The 16,989-nt window shown below is 43.0% G+C and overlaps 1 protein-coding gene across 1 annotated transcript in view; it reads right to left on the bottom strand.

Annotated features, from left to right (window-relative positions):
- Positions 1-1,033: 1,033 nt before the first annotated feature.
- Positions 1,034-16,989, bottom strand: part of zcchc7 (zinc finger, CCHC domain containing 7) — a 50,817-nt gene continuing 34,861 nt past the window's right edge. The window contains exons 8-10 of the mRNA XM_070990403.1: positions 4,720-4,815; positions 3,796-3,913; positions 1,034-3,312 (exon numbers count right to left, since the gene is read on the bottom strand). Coding sequence (XP_070846504.1) covers positions 2,696-3,312; positions 3,796-3,913; positions 4,720-4,815 — 831 coding nt within the window. The 3' untranslated portion in view covers positions 1,034-2,695. The remainder of the gene's footprint in view (positions 3,313-3,795; positions 3,914-4,719; positions 4,816-16,989) is intronic.

Here is a 16,989-nt window from a genome sequence, read left to right as displayed (position 1 = left end):
AAAAGTGGTAACAACCACATGACTACTCCACTGACCGTTTCAACAAGTGGCAAGGGCAACTGAGAGAGCAGAAATCTTTCAGCGCTTTTTTGGTAGTAGTGGAAAGTAACTAAGTACATTTAATCAAGTGCTACAGCAGTACTTAATTTTGAGGTACTTTTACTCTACTTCTTATGCTACTTAATACTTTGATGACATTTCAGAGTTAAACAGTGTAGTAGTTTGTAGTAACTATTTTAGGTTATTTAATTTTATGAAATACGAATTTTCGAAAAAAAGTTTTTACTCCCCAAAAGTTTACTTGGCAGATGCACCTTTGAAAATTCTGCTTACTGCAATGCATCAGTAACAATGTTCCATTATTATATCATAATATTACTCTGGAAAAGGGGTTGTACTATTTGATTTTTTTTTTTAGAAAAAAATAATTAAATATTGCTGATAATGCTATTGTACTTTTACATAGGTTAAGTTTTGAATGGAGGACTTTTGCTTGTATGCCTTTACTTGGGTAAAATATGAGTACTTCTTAATGACAAAAGCTTTACGCAGTGGAAAGCATGTAACACAGAATAGGTCAACAGACAACTAGTTGTGATTTCGTTCAGTGCTTTTATAAAATACTCATAGTTCACTGTTTTATGTTTATGTGCACAGATGAACAAAGATGAAGGAAGCACTTATCGGCAAGGGACAGTCCAAGCAGTCCCCAGTTTTCTGCATTCAGACTGAAGCTAACAGTGCTTTAAAGTCATGCTTCTAATTGAGTTTTTAATTATGAGTCACTGTCAACACATAACTCTCCATATTTTCTTGCTTGGTACAATTTCTGCCAATTTGCATATTTATGAGGTTATGTATATCAACAGTGTAGCTCCCTCGTGACAGCATCACTACCTTTTTTCACAGCTCTAATTAGGAGTGAAAGCAGTGATTGTCAACAATACTGCCAGATCTTTGTAGATGACACACTTACAAGATGACTGATATTCCCACAGTTTACGGCCATCAGGAGGAAATAAAGACATTTGGGAAATGGAACCAAATTATTTTAATGAACCATCTTTGCAGTCATAAATTACACGAATGACTATGGAACTGCTTAAAGTCACTGAATAAACCAGTGTGAACAGGTGTGAGACGAAGCAGACACAGGCCCAGAGACTTAAGGTAACCAGTATTCATCCTATCAAGGAACCATCTTTCATGTTGTGTTCTTAAGGTTTCATCATGTTATAACCATGAGAAATAAGACCATGTACAACTGCATTAAAATAGGAAATGGTAAGGTGTTAATACTGTCAGGGCTGCATGTTAGTGATGTGTTTTATCCAGATCACAGAAGAGCTGGTGGGGGGACCATCTGTAGATTTACATAAAACACGCAAAACAGATTTACAGTATGTTCATACACCTTGATGATTTCCAGAGTCATGAGTGTTATAGGAAAAAGGCATCCCTTCAGTTTTAAGTGAAAAAAGGACCAAGAGTTTCTTAAAAATTCTCCATCCCTTGATTCTAACTGCAATAAGCAGCAACACTTTGAAACTGTGTTCAGAGCAGAGGCACTAAGAAGTGATCTTCCTGTTTTTCCAAGAGCAGAGTCTGGTTTTAATTCAATAAAGCAAATCAATAGCACTGACATTAATAGTCCCATTTCAACTATTTACTAGAAAACACTGGAGGTTGAAACACCTAGATTATTTGTACTGTCCATCTCAAGTTATAATAACAGCAACTTCAATGTGAAAACACCTTGAAGTGATGCTACAACTTGAGTCTGGGATGTAATTATCACACTGACCACAGGGTTAACCTGAAAAAGCAGCCCAGACTGCAGCATCAAACCTTTTTCACAGCAAACATTTAACTTGTCACAGTGGGAAAAGCACAGGTGGAATTAGTCCATCTTAAAAGAGTAGTCAGGTGCCCATATGAACAATAAAACAGGTGTGCAAAAATGTATTCAGAAGTTTATCTGAAGTTAATATGAGGCTTCAGGAGTGAGAGAGTTACTGTCTTTTTACTACCTCTTTTTGTTTCCCTGTTGTGCTGCAGTGGAAGGATCGTAACAAAAAGCTGAAGCCTCATACACAGACTGAACGCTGTCCCCCATCATTAACACTGAAAGTGCATTAAGAACTGATTCCTGCATGTCCACGATAAACAGGAGGAATGATCCATGTTCCAGTCTTCCTATGACCGACTGTTTGAAAGCAGACATGAACAATTGTGAACCCCTCCTCAAGTGTCCCAGTAAGCCGTGACAGTGAGACTGTGGGCGACTGAGACTGCGAGCTAGAGTGAACAACACCAGGACCCTGAAACTTAAGCAGCTAAATTCAACAGTCTTTCATTTTATTATTTTCACCCTTCCTACTGTGACATGTCAAAACCGCTGACTGTATATGTAAAGGTGGATGGCATGACAGCTCCCCATAATTTTTATTGCCCCCTGGTGGCTGGGTACAGCATAGGTCACAAACCCTGTTCACTACAGGTGCAGTTCATGGTCAAAACGTCCTTCGCGAAAAAGGCCTATGATCCCTTGAAGCAGCACTAGTGACTTCCAACTGTTTTGAGTCAACAAGATGTCTGACACGTCATTAAATGTCATTAAATGTCATGATCGTACTATAGTTACTGGTCAGAGATCACAGCCCTGACAGACCCTGACACCTCACAAAAACTGATGTTATCTGCGGCGTTTCCTTTGTTTGATGATAAACAGGTTGTCATCCATTGGGTACATCTGTGCGTCACGGTTTTTGTTAGCAGTCCTCTGGCCTCGATTCTTCCTCTTCCTCTTCGCCTTCTGCAGCTTTGACTGCGACTCCTGCATCTCTCCAGTTACAGTCCAGCAGAGACGATCCGGCCTGCTGTATCTGCGTTGTTCCGGTGGCACTGAAGGAACCTGCTTCGTTTTCCTCTTCCTCCTCTTCTTCGTCTCCACGTTCTCCCCTTTGCCTCCGCCTCTGGGAAACGCATCTGCTTCATCCAAAATGAGTTTAGGTGGTGGGTCTCTTGAGGTGGGCACTGGTCTCTTGGGTTTCCAATGCTTCACGTTGCCGGTGCTTTCCTGTTGTTTGTATTTATTGTACTTGTTCGTTTTAGGTGCCGGGGCCCCAAAGTCATAGCTGTCGTTAAAGAAAATGTGGCTTGGGCTGGGTTTGTGGTTGTTAGAGCTTTGGTGAGGTGTACCGTTAGGCTGGTTGTTGTTTTTGTGATGGCTGACTTTCTGTTTCTTCGTTGGTGGCCCGGGAGTGAGAGGGGTCTGAGAACCGGCAGGTAAAAAGCCATTTTTCCTCAGTTCTGTGGAAAATGCAAACAAAAGAGTTTAAGTGACTTTTGAGATCGTTTGCTCTCATGCAGGGATGTTACCACAGCACAGTGAGTACCAAGAGGTTAAGTCAAGAGGTTAGACAAATACCTCTTCTCTGCAAATACCTTCATCAAACATAATAATACCACAGGAGTGTCACCCATTCTCGTAGTGAACATAGGATTTAAGCTGAACTCTGCTTCGTATATGGAGGCTGTAGAGTGTAGAATGTTACTTTTGATACATTAGGGCATTTTATTGATAATAATTCTTTACGTTTACTGAAGTAGCATTTTCAATGTAGTAGTTCCACTTGTAAGGTAGTATTTACATTAATGTGTTGTAAACTGCCCTGAACAAACACATCAGCTTTGTATAGTGGTAGAAGGCCACAGCTAAGAGAGAAGTGATGACTGCAGTCATAAGAGAGAAGAGCAGATGGTTGTCTGCATGTGTCTCACTGTGCGACTCACCTTTAACCTTCAGTTTTATCCTGTGTTGTCTGCGGTTGATGTCCTCCACAGAGTCGTAGTGGTTGATGAACGGGGTGGTGGGATATGTTCCATTGAACATCCTCTGCCGTGTACACGCCTGAGGGAAACACACACACACACACACACACACACACACACACACACACACACACACACACACACACACACACACACACACACACACACACACACACACACACACACACACACACACACACACACACACACACACACACACACACAAATCATGTACAAAGAGAAAAGAAGATCAGTGATCAGTGGCATCATACAAACCCGATTCCAGACCAGAGAATGCAATCATTTGTAAACAAAGTGTCCCTGAGCTCATGTATCAATATCCTTTATCCAATCATGTGTTCACAAAGTGGTGAACTTCGCTCCATCCTTGCTCGTGGGTGACTGAGCCTTTCCAGGACGGCCCTTTCATACCCAATCATGATACTATCACCTGTTACAGATGAACCTGTTTACCTGTGGAATGTTCCAAACAGGTGTTTTTGGAGCAAAAATCAATCCCTGCATTTATTGTGTAGAGCGTGTGACAACAACACCAATGACACTACCTTTATCTTGAAAACAATGTTTGAGTATTTTTGGGCATATTTGCTTTGATTTTGAAAGTGGGACAAGAACTGAAGAGAGAGAGAACTCAAAGCGGGTACTGGGCGCTGACATGATCAGCATTTTAAACCTGAAGACCATCAGGATGGCGGGTTTGGAAACAGTTACATCAGGAGTTAAGCTGCTCACCTCATTTGCACTAGGAGGACAGGTGTAAAGGAAAATGAAAATCATTCTGGGCTTTAGCTTAGAGACCAAAAAACAGCAAGCGGATATACCGACATGTAATATTTAACAGAGATAAATAAAAAGCAGACTCACATGGCCAAAGTGTCCTTTCCCGGAGCAGTTGTAGCAGTAGGCAGGGGTTCGTCCATGGTCTTCTCCCGGCTGCTTGACAGGAGTCCCTGTCTTAATCTAAATACAGACAGAGAAAGCCAATGTTTTTAATTACAAAAAACAATTCATCTCCATGAATAATGTGGTGGTTTATCCTTCCATTTGTCTGCCAGTCTTCCTCTTCTGTCATCATTCCCATGCTCTCTATTGATACGAGCTGCTGCGTATTGTACAGTGAATATGGGCGCTGATATAAACCAGTGATTACCAAAGCTATAGTTAGAGGCCTGTAATGACCCTGTATGATAAGTAACCATCTCTCTGTGTGTGTGTGTGTGTGTGTGTGTGTGTGTGTGTGTGTGTGTATGTGTGTGTGTTTGTGTGTGTGTGTTGAACACAGGGTCCCGTCCCCCATGGGCCAGTGTTCTGAAAGCCTTCCATGCTCCAGCGCCCACAGCAAATATACACTGATAAAGAGAGAGAGGAGACACAGGCACAGTGCATTTACTGCTAATGTTACACACATACACTCTCACACACACTTAATGCCATTCACTAAAACACACACACACACGCACACACGCACACACGCACACACACACACACACACACACACACACACACACACACACACACACACACACACACACACACACACACACACACACACACACACACACACACACACACACACACACCTTCACACTCATCTAAGGCTCCCCCTCCTTCCTCTCTCAACCCTGATTGTGAGATTACAAATGATTTGTACCCCACGTCATTTCTCAAACATAGCTTAGCTAACCTCTCCTTTTCTTCTCGTCTCCCTTCCTCCTGCCTCCCTCTCTCCTCCGTACACCCCTCCATCCCCACATCTACCCCTCGCACTTGTTTTTCCCCCTCTCTCTCTCTTTTCCGCTTGAGTAGTTTTGCGGCAGAAAGGATGAATGCTATTAGAGCGTCGCGTCATTATCGGGTCAGGCCGGCCGGGCCCATCTCCATCACAAAGGCCAGGAGATCACAGACCTCTTGCAAGCACGCACGCACACACACACACAAATGCGCACCCTAAGGAGATCACAGTCCCCGTCTCAAGCCCCCCCCCCAACCTCCACCCTTCCTGCCCCTCTTCCCATTCATCTTTCATGTAAATTGGCTGTAGGACTCCCTCTGTCTCTCCCTCCCTGACCTTGGGCTTGTGTTATCTCCACACACTCTGATCCAGCACATAGCCAGAATGAATGAAAGCACGAGAGGGAGGGGAGGGGGGTGAAATCTCCTCCTCTTCTCCCATCAACCTGTGATAGTTGTCTGAAAACCTGGTGTGAATGTGCGTCTGTATGCGTGTGAGCAGTTGTCTGCCTCATACAATATTAATTAACTGGATGAACCTTCATCCCTCTCTCTGTTTTCATCCGCCGCTTCCTATCAGGGGCATCTAAATTGCTAAAGGGGTGAAGGCCTGAGGGATCATATCAGTTTGGTGTCTTTCTCTTTCTTTCTCAGGGGTTGGTAGAGGAGTCCTAGAGAGCCTGGCTGTGCAGTGAAAGTCAATTTGGCACGGGCATATTTTGAGATAGTTTTGACAATACGCCTCATCTTGGCCATGAATTTGAGGTTTAGCCTTGACTTTGCACCAAACCACCGAAGCCAGAAGTAATATTTTGTGATCATGAAGGAAACAAATCCAGTAATTCTGGTTCACTCAGAAATGTGATGACTCTATTTGTTTGGGTCAGACAACAACACGAACTGTTTCTGCCCCTGACTGATCCTGATTTACAAACTGCATAAACATGGCAACTACTTCAGTTCCTGATTACACATAAGATAAACAGGTTCTGCCACTGCAAAGTCATGCATTACTTCACTCCATGTTTACAGCGCTCGGTTTCAATAGTTGTTGACAGCGTTAACGAGTCACGTCATCATCCCAATGACCTGCTGATTGGTTTGGCTTCCATGCGATTCTCAGTGGATAGAGTGAAAGGTGCGGTCAACCAAAATGCTCCTTAAACACAACAAAAAATGTTTCTGTAAAAATTATAGTCATCACATACTGCTACAGTATACAGTATAATGCTACAGTTTGTTGTCTACCGTGATCGTGTCTAAATGCAGTGATGGAATAACAACTTTCCAAACACAGTGCACCAGTGTTTCTATTGCAAATCTGCACATTCAGTTGAGCAGTTAGTCTTAATTTGATCGCCCCTTTAAAAGTCATGTCACCATCTGATTGGTTCGGCTTGGTGATGGTTTGTTTTCCCGACTGAAATCTCACAGCGAAAACACAATAACCAGCAAAGCTTCTGTTGTTTTATTTGTTGCCTCTAATGTTTGTTTGGAACCCCATTAGCGGGTGCCAGTGCTGCAGCTACTCTTCCTGAGGTCCACAGGAAATCACTGTCTCAGCTGTGTCTCCGTCAACCGGTCAAGTTGCAGTTTACGTCCACGTCTGTCCAGACTCAAGTAATATGTATGGTGACGACTTTGATAATAAAAGGTATTAAATGTATTTTTTGGTGGAATGGAAATTATTACTATATTGACATGTGTGATTCTAGTGAATAATTTCCAGTGAGAAACATGCTGTCTTCTCTTAGAGACTATTTTTTCAGAGGAGCACAGAGGACTGACAGAGAGCTTCATCACATGGTGCAACGACAATCCCCTGAAGCTCAATGTCAGCAGAACCAATGAGCCTGCGGTCGACTACAATGATTCAGTGTTGCTGCAAAGAAACTACAAACTGTAAAACGTGGATGCTTCACACACCTCTTCAGAAGATACATAATGGTGTGCATGACCTTTGGCCCTTTAGACATAAAATGTCATCACTTCATCATTTTATCATATGAGACATTTATGTGAAAGTTTGTCAGAATTAGCGTTTGAATGCATGAGTTATGGTCAGAAATGTGTTTTGTGGGTTCATGGCGACCTTTGACCACCAAATCTGATCTAATCTGTTCATCCTTGAGTCCAAGTGGATGTTTGTGCCAAATGTAATGCATTAAAACCTTCTCTCTGTGTTTAAATAATGGTCCTCTCGAGTGCACAGAAGGCAGGAGAGATCCGCGTCTGATCCACTTCCTGCTGATATGACATGAAGAGCTTCTGGAGCCGGTCAGAGACACTTTGCCACTCAGACAAAAAGAGGACAGAAGCTGGAAGAGGGCTGACACTTTAGGATGTGTGAATGAGTGTGTGTATAGGAGGGTGTTTCGCTGCGTGGACACAGACAACCAGCCACCCGTGGCCTCTCATGCATGCACGCACAGACACATGAGCGCTCTCTCTCTCTCTCTGTGTCACACACACACACACACACACACACACACACACACACACACACACACACAAACACACACGCAACCATGTTTTCCCATAGTTGTCCCAACACATACACTGTGTCTCTCTAAGCCCCGCTCTCCTCTGCTCCTTGCCTTAGCTGCTGGTGGCAAAGCCGTGATAATCCTTTGGCCAACACAAAGCTCAGACTGTTACACACCACAATCTGAAGGAACACACACACACACACACACACACACACACACACACACACACACACACACACACACACACACACAGAGTTATCAAACACAATCCGAGAAGCAAACAGGCTTGTGTGTGTGTATGTGTGTGTGTATGAGGGGGTTGGATCTGAACAGTAACGGGTGGTGGGAGCGTGAAGGCCGGGGCCAGTGGCGCTGTTTTGCATATGTTATTGCAGCAATGGGGAGAGGTTTGCATATGTTACTGGACCCACAGGGGACCAACTCGGCATGCTTTATCATAGAAAACAGCCTCACAACACAATGCAAGACTGCTGGGCTCATACCAAAACAAACAGGCCCTTGTGGTGCGTGTGTGTGTGTGTGTGCAACATGCCAGTATGTACATATTAGGTTAACGGGGGGGTTAATTAGACACTTGGTAAATGGCTTTAAGGTGAACATCTTTTCAAGGAGAATGCAGAAAAATTTACGACAGAATTGTTAACAAACTTATTCTCATTTGGGAATTTTAACGATGCAATTTTCCAAAATTGTAAAGAATTCAATTATACTGTTTACTCTCACTCAAGAAAATCAATCGCTCTCAGGAGACCGTTTAAGGTGGAGGTGTGCATGTGCGCAGTTAGGATGGCTATGCTATGGAGGAGGAGGAGGAGGAGGAGGAGGAGGAGGAGGAGGAGGAGGAGAGGAGGCAGTGGGGGGGGGCTCCAAATAACCAGATGTGATTCCTGCCCCCTTTGTGTCTGCCAGTTGACAAAGACGCAGACCGAAGCCGTAACCCCGCGCCCTGCGAGGACCCGCACTCAGTGTAATTCCCAGCGGCTCTTCCTATCTCCTCCCGTCAGTCAATCAGTCTGAACGCAATCACTGAGACTCCTGATTTTCTCTTTAGAGAGAGAAAACGCTCCTGGAATGTCATGATAATGTGATGAAGGGGTGAACGGCAGTGGGTTGCCACCTCTGGAGGAAACACTCCTCCTCCCGCTTTTTGGGGCAGCGACCGGAGGTAATCTGGTCACACCGTGGAGGGCGGAACAGAGGATACAAGCTAATCTATTCAAATCTAGCTCTAAGTTAGTTGATTTCTATTCTCAGCAGTCACAGGCTTTTTTCTATTGTTGCCAGCGTGGGGTCATGTTTATGGAAATATATTATTCACTTTAGTCCCAGCAATTAGACAGAGACAACACATATGCACATGAGAGACAGGGATTTAGATACAGTATATACAGATGGACTCAACCTCTTATGCCCTGGTTAGGATGTTAAACCCTTATTTTACATCTCAGCCAACAAATCACACACAAACACACACTTCTAGACAAACACACACATGCACAAACACACACATGCGAACACACAAATCGACACCATCCAGCTAAGCAGAGAGGCACAAAGACCTGCAAAGCCTGCAAGACCTCTGATAACGGCGCACCTGTATGTGTGACAGAGTGTGTGAGTGTATGTGTGCACTTGTGTGTACATTCCTATGGTTTTGCATGAATATTCAGTGGTATATGTGAAGACACCTGTACCAAAGAATAAACTCCCAATGAAGTGTCCCTGCCTTCCCGAGCAAATACAGTCAACTATATGAAAAGGTTTGACAAGTGTATTACTTCTTCTCTTCTAACTAGTGATGATTTGTTAAACTAATAATTATTCAATAATCTGCAGATTGTTTTGTCAATTAAATGTCAAGAAAATTGTGAAAAAAACTGAAAACAATCAAATTTAAGAAGCTGGTAACCGCAAATGTTCTGGCCTTTTTGCTTGTTTTCTCTATTTTTGAAATGCTGTGAGCTAAATTATCCATGTGGGACATAAAAGAACGAACTGAACCGAATGTGTTTTCGAACTACAAAAACATTGACTGTCATTAACTGTCATACTGCGGACTGCACTCCTCCTTCATTACCTGGAAGACCCGAACCTGCAGGACTTCACTTTCTTTGCCCTTATGGCTGCTAATTGTTAATAGAAGCAGACTGAAAACATACAAAAGCCATTTCCTTTTCACAAACGTGCCCTCTGCTCCCTCCTGTGCTGTCAGTGTCTCAGTCTGAGGGGGAATAAAGAGTTGAGGGCCTTTTGACATGGCAGAGGTGAGAGTCTGTGCTGTACAATGATGAGACAGCAAAAACAGCTCGCTGAATAGATGTGGATTTAAAGGATTCTTACAGAGCGCTGTTTGAATTGAGCACATTCTTGTAATAGGAAGGAATAAAAAGAGGTCAGCCAGACAGAGGGAAGGACAGAGCAAGAAGTGGAATAAAGGTCAAAACTTACACCTGTGATTTCAAGTTCAACAGAAAGAACAGAAGAGTTAAGAGCAACGTTACAATTATGGCTTATTTGTGAGGTTAAATTATTTTGTCGTGATCTGTCAGAAAAAAAACGGCTGGCGATGTGAACGATAAACCTTTACTCATGTAAGTGTGGGTCTCAACATGTCAATCAATCACCACAGATTGCTTCCTATTTTCTGTATTTCTCTCCTTCACCAATGCGTCTGTGCACATTTGTGACAGCAAAATTACATATTTATCTCTGCTTTTTAAGGTGTTTCGATTGGCTTTTGTTGTGTATTTACTACTTACTAAAATTTTCTTCTACATGGTCATGACAGGTTTTTTACCTAAGGAGGATGACTTGTGGTTGAAACAGACACTTTAATTGGCCACTAAATCATTCTACTGGCGTTTTTCTGAAGCGGGACAGAGGGATGAAACATCTTTAAATCAACAGTCAAAAAACAAGAACTCTCTCTTTCCAGTGTGAAACAAGCGTCCTGCAGATGTATAGTTCACATGTGATGAGATGCACTTCTCAGTTTAACCACTGGAGGGCAGTCTAACACAGCACGCTGAAAAAGACCTGTGGCCGCTGAAGTAGCTGCTGAAGTGAGACCGTTTGAGGTCAGAACATTTCACTCTGTCATAATTACCAAGTTGCACCAAAACAATTTTAAGGTAACTCTCTGATTGTGTCTAATGTAAGACTGTAGAGAGAAATGAGAATATGCTTTGTGCTGAGGGACCTGATTGGGTCACTGGGGAGGACAAGCATTTTCAGCTTCAGCTTGATGCACTTTGAAAGACAACCAGTTACATCTAGTTTGTAGGACACCAGAAATTAACTTAAAGCTACTTTCTGTGCAGCTGCGTGTGTCCTGCAATTCAAAGACCTGAACATTAACCAACATTTCGCATGGTGTCTGTGGCGAATTGAGGAGATTTTTCAGATTTGAATTCACAGAGATCTGAAGACTGGCGATTAAATGTTCTGAATATACCGAAGCTGTGTTTTACATGTGATGCATTCGAGTCATATTGTCCAGGAATTCTATTTCTTCAATGATGTGGGAGTACAGAGCAGCTGGAGTTATTTTTTGCCCCGAGACAAATATTTACTTTATTGTGTAATGTTGTAATGTTTCACACTGTATCTATTGACAGGAAACAAAAACATGTGTTACCTTAAATTATTTAAGTAGTTACACTAGTGGGCCGAATGCATAAAGGAAGCAAAACATATGAATTTGAACGCTGTGAACATCTGATATGCATTTCAGGATATAATTCAAAGAGCTGAAATTTAACCTTTAAGAGAACAACTTCACTGAAACAACTTCAAACTTGTACTTGTAACTGTGATAAATATCGTGCAGACAAGGTCTAGGTGAGTATCTGTTCCTTTAAAGTGAAATAAAAAGGAAGTAAAGATAAATGTACTATCAGACAAAAGGTTTGCATAAGTGTGTTCAAGCCTATTTTCAAGTTTCATTTTACACCAGAGGACAAGTACAGTATGTTAAGGTTGCACACGGCACTGACATTGCAAAGGATTTAGACTCTAAGGTCTTCATTTAAGCTTTTTTGCAAGAGCCATAGCTATGAACGATTATTTATTTCAACCAACAAAAGTGGAACAAATGAGCCATTTGAATTACACAGACTAAATATTTTAATATTTTGAAGCACATAAGCTTTAATTTGACATGGACAAACTCAGCTTTGTTAAAGAGCCATTCTTATATTTTTCTAAAGAAATGGAAATGTATTTTCATTTCTGAAAAGAAGGGGATTTTAAGGGGCCAAAAGTTCTAACCTTGGGCTGACAAAGGCATGTGTGAATTGAGCATACAGCAAAGAACCTTCTGGAGAAAGACAGTGAGACAAAAAAGGCATGAAACGGTACAACATGCTAAAAGAAAAGGGAGAAAAAAGGGCAGTCAGGTGAGAAAGAGGGACCCCAAATGGAGTTTAAGGAAACGGCTTAATTTCTGTGTTGAACAAAAAGGTCACTGACGGTTTTTTCATAGGTCCCCCGGGAGACAGACAGACAGACAGACAGACAGACACACACACACACACACACACACACACACCTGTCCCTGTGGAAAAGATCGATACACACACACTGATACCACCGTGAGGAGAGAATCCGCTCGATACACAAACACACACACATCACCGTGGGCAGAGGTAGCGATCAATAAACACACATACAGGTGTCACCACTACTATCTAAAGAGAGGCCAATCAATGCTCACACACCAATATACCTGTACCAATCAGCTGCTGTGTGCTCACATTCACTCGCTCTCTCCTGTGTCTTCCACCCTTTTTCATACACTCACCCCTGCTCGTTTCTGTCTCTCTCTCCTCCTTCTGAATGTCTTACAACAACACACCGCTCCCCCTCTCCTGCTATCTCTGGCTTCCTCTAACTGTGTCTGGTCCATACATTTCTCCTGTTTAGGTGAATCATGTTGAATCTAGTGTCACACGGTCCCTTCCTGCTACGATACACCACATACAGCTGGGAAAAACATGTCAAAAAGGCACATGGAAGTTAATTATTAATTAGGACTTGACCCACAAGGAGGAAAATCACTTCAAATATTGTTAAAGAGAGAGCCTGCTGCACTTCCTGCTGCAGCCATAGGGTGGCGCTCTGGTCTTAACTCAACACTGCAGGGTCCTGGAAACAGTAACAGGAGGAAAAAGTCACTCTGTGTGTTGTATGCATAAATGCACGTATTTATGCATGATCTTTACATGCATTAATGCAGCCTGTGTATGGACAGCAGGTCGTTCAGCCTGCACTGCCTCTCCTGCCCTTCCGGATGGCTCTCCATCCATCCATTCTCCCCTTTACTGTACTCCCCCTTTCTTATCTTGTTTTCTCGCTCTCTGTCCTCAACCTTTGGACCCCAGCCTCGTCTTCATTCTCTTTCCTGTGTTGGTGTGTTTGCCTTTCCATCCTTCATCCAAAATCTCTGTTGTTGCTGTTGAGTTCATAAACAGTGTGAGGCAAAACCGAAAATGATCACAGAATGGCCAAAATACGTATTAATGAATTCACTTCTGCTTTCAGCCTCACAATTTGCCGCTTTCCTCTGCTGCGTTTCATTACATTGAACGCCTTTGGGCTGTTTGCTGGATGACACAATTTGGGTCACTTTGGGTGTTCTTTGGGTGACATTTTTTAGGCAAAACGATTAATTGATTAGTCTGAAAAATCCTAAGCAATTCAACAGTAATGAGAATAATTGCTAAATGTGTCCCTGTGCTTCATTTCACTCTCAGTTCATGTCTCTGGTGTATTTTTACATTCCTGTAATTGATTGGCTTAAATATGGCATCACTCACACATCTTCAATGGTCCAATAGTGTTTGAGAAGAGACGCACCTTCAGCTGTCTGAAACACCAGCAACTGATGAAGCATTATGGCATCAGTCACTCACAGAGGTGGACAGACGGGCAAAAAAGTGTGTTTTTTAAGGAACAAGTACTTTCCATGTTCCTTTTAAAAACTGCACTTCTTCTTTACTCTAGTATATTTTTGAGCCAACAATCTGCTGTTTATTTTGCTGCATTTGCTATTTTTCTACTCTAAATGCAGGGGGCTGAGTGTAGGGGGGCAGAGCATGTGAGGAGCACTGCCACTGCAGATGCCAAGTTTGCAGCTGCCTGGAAGGAAAAGAAGCACCACCTGTCTTTTGACCACGACGCGATGATGACGGAGCAACAAGAGGTCGCTTCCAGCGACAATCCATGAACACATCTGGCTGCGCTTTTTATATGAAAATCTAAAAAAGATAAAAGTTACATGGTGACGCAAGTGCTTGCTGTGCCTCCCAAAAAAACACTGAGAAAGTAAGTTACACATACTGTGGGTGAAATTGCAGATAGCTAGCTAATGTTAGCTCTGTTAATGTTTCATGAGTAACATTAGTCTTTGAGCCCATGATAATGACATTAACTTATCTTGTAGCAAGAGGTTTGTTGGGCTTTTAAATTGGCATAATTTATAAAGGTATCTTCATGTAAAGCCAACTCCACTTACTTTATGCGTTTTACCCACAAGTGCTATTTTTCCATTATTTTCCACCCTAAAAAAACATTAAAATTGAAAGTAGCTCGTACTTTGAGTAATTTATTAACCACAATTTTTTTTTTCTTTTACTACAGAAGGTTTCTCAAATGGTAATTTTCACAAGAGTCATTTTTTATGGGAGTAATTGTACTTTTACTTGAGTACAGGCTTTCAGCACTCAGCCCACCACTGGTCACTAAGAGTCAAAGACCTTCTCTCTACAATCTCTGTGAGCAGAAATGCAACACAGAGGAGGCGTGATGCGACGTGATTCGTGGAAGAGGTGCAGGTGAGATCAGAGCAATGCTCCGATGACAAGAATGACTCAAGCACACACTCTTCTTAGATTGAAGTAGTAAGTTCACACCTGTTCATTTGGGGTTCTTCAAAGGCATTCTGGGAAGTGAAGGAAAGCGCTAACAGGAACAAGTTGCTGTTGGCATATATACACACACACACACACACACACACACACACACACACACACACAACAAAAAGAAATCCCCAGCTAGGATGCATTACACACCACACTGATGATCTGGGTATTTTGGGGCATTTTTTCAATGACATTTGTATACATAGTACGTAGTGAGAAACAAGAACAAACAACGAACGAGGTAGGCAGATGGGGTCTCTGCAGGAAAAGGAGCGACCCCACGCTGTGAACTTCTGTGCAAAAGAAAGAAGTAAAACCAGGGTGTCTGTGGGTGTGTGTGGGTGAGTGAAAGAGAAAGATGGACTGAGAAAGAGTTGTTGAAGTAAACCTGTTCTTTGAAGCACATCTTTCTGTGTAAATATTACTGTTGTGTAAAAATGTCTTCTAAACCATATGACACAGGCATGATGAAAATGTTGTGGATGGCTTTTTACTCCATTTACTCCTTTATATATATTTGTAGAAGTGTGTGTGTGTGTGTGTGTGTGTGTGTGTGTGTGTGTGTGTGTGTGTGTGTGTGTGTGTGTGTGTGTGTGTGTGTGTGTGTTTGGTGTGTCCATGTGTGTCAGTATCTTACTTTCACAGTAAATACCCCAGGGCTTTGTGGTCTATACTGTGTGGTTTGGAGGAGTTTGTTAGTCGAGGGCCAGGTGCAGGCAGACAACACATACACTCAGAGAAGATACACGGACCCAGCACGCACGCACACACGTGCACACAAACACACTCTCTCTCTCTCTCTCTCTCACACACACACACACACACACACACACACACACACACACACACACACACACACACACACACACACACGAAGGATAAATGGACCCAGTAGCAGGGAGGTCTGACAGAATGCCTTTTCACACCTGGCTGAGCCCAGCGGAAGGTGACAGAGTCACATCTCCCAAAGCAAACACACACATACTCATACACACACACACACACACACACACACACACACACACACACACACACACACACACCTTCTCACATTGGGGAGTTCAGGGTCATAAGCAGCATCATGAATAAAATGAGGCTGTCTTAAACAGAAGGAGCCCTGTGTATGCATGTGTGTTGGTGTGTTTGTGTGCGTGTGCGTGTTCATGTCTGTGCGGGCCCCTAACCCCCATGCCAGTTTGGATCTGTAACGACCTTCTGTTCCCAGTGCTTAAATGGCTTAAATACTTCAATTAGACCTGGGTCACAATCCTCCACCCGTTAAAGCACACCGTCTCTCACACACACGCACACTCACACACGGAAACACACAAAAAAGGTGGTTTCATCATCTTGCGAGACAACCAAGGAATCTTTCTCTTTCATCAGCATCTTCCTCTCCTCTGTGGTTCAAAGCGAAGCTCTACTGTAAAACATACAGCATCCCCTGCCACCACGCGAGCAAAAATGAAACTTAACTCCCATCCTCTCTGCCAGCGTCTCCCCTGGAACTTCTCTGTCGTCCTCCTCCTCCTTCCTCCTCCTCCCTCCGCCTCTCCCACCGAGCTACCCTAGCGCTAACGATGCTGCCTTTTCATTAGACAGCCCCTGCTAATTAATCTCCATAGAGGAGAGTGACAGACCTCCCCCAACACACACACACAAAGTGCATGCCAAGATATATGCAAACACACACTCTTCTTCCCTCTCTCTCTCACTCCCTCGTCCCGAGTGGCGTTGGCAGCCCATTTCATGCTTTATCACGTCTTTTAATTGACAAACAAGCTGCTCTTTTCTCTTAGGCTGAGGTCTATATCACCCCCTCGCTCAGATGCACACACACCCACCCACACCCACACCCACACACACACAAACACACAGAGCAAAGAAAACTAGTTATCTTTTTAGATTTCGGATAAACACGCACACACACACACACAGACACACAAACATACACACACACACACACACACACA

The sequence above is a fragment of the Chaetodon trifascialis genome, chromosome 2 (genome assembly GCF_039877785.1).
Source record: "Chaetodon trifascialis isolate fChaTrf1 chromosome 2, fChaTrf1.hap1, whole genome shotgun sequence".
NCBI classification, from domain to species: Eukaryota; Metazoa; Chordata; class Actinopteri; order Chaetodontiformes; family Chaetodontidae; genus Chaetodon; species Chaetodon trifascialis.
Note: the sequence above shows the minus strand (reverse complement) of the source record. Positions and strands in the feature narration are given on the sequence as shown.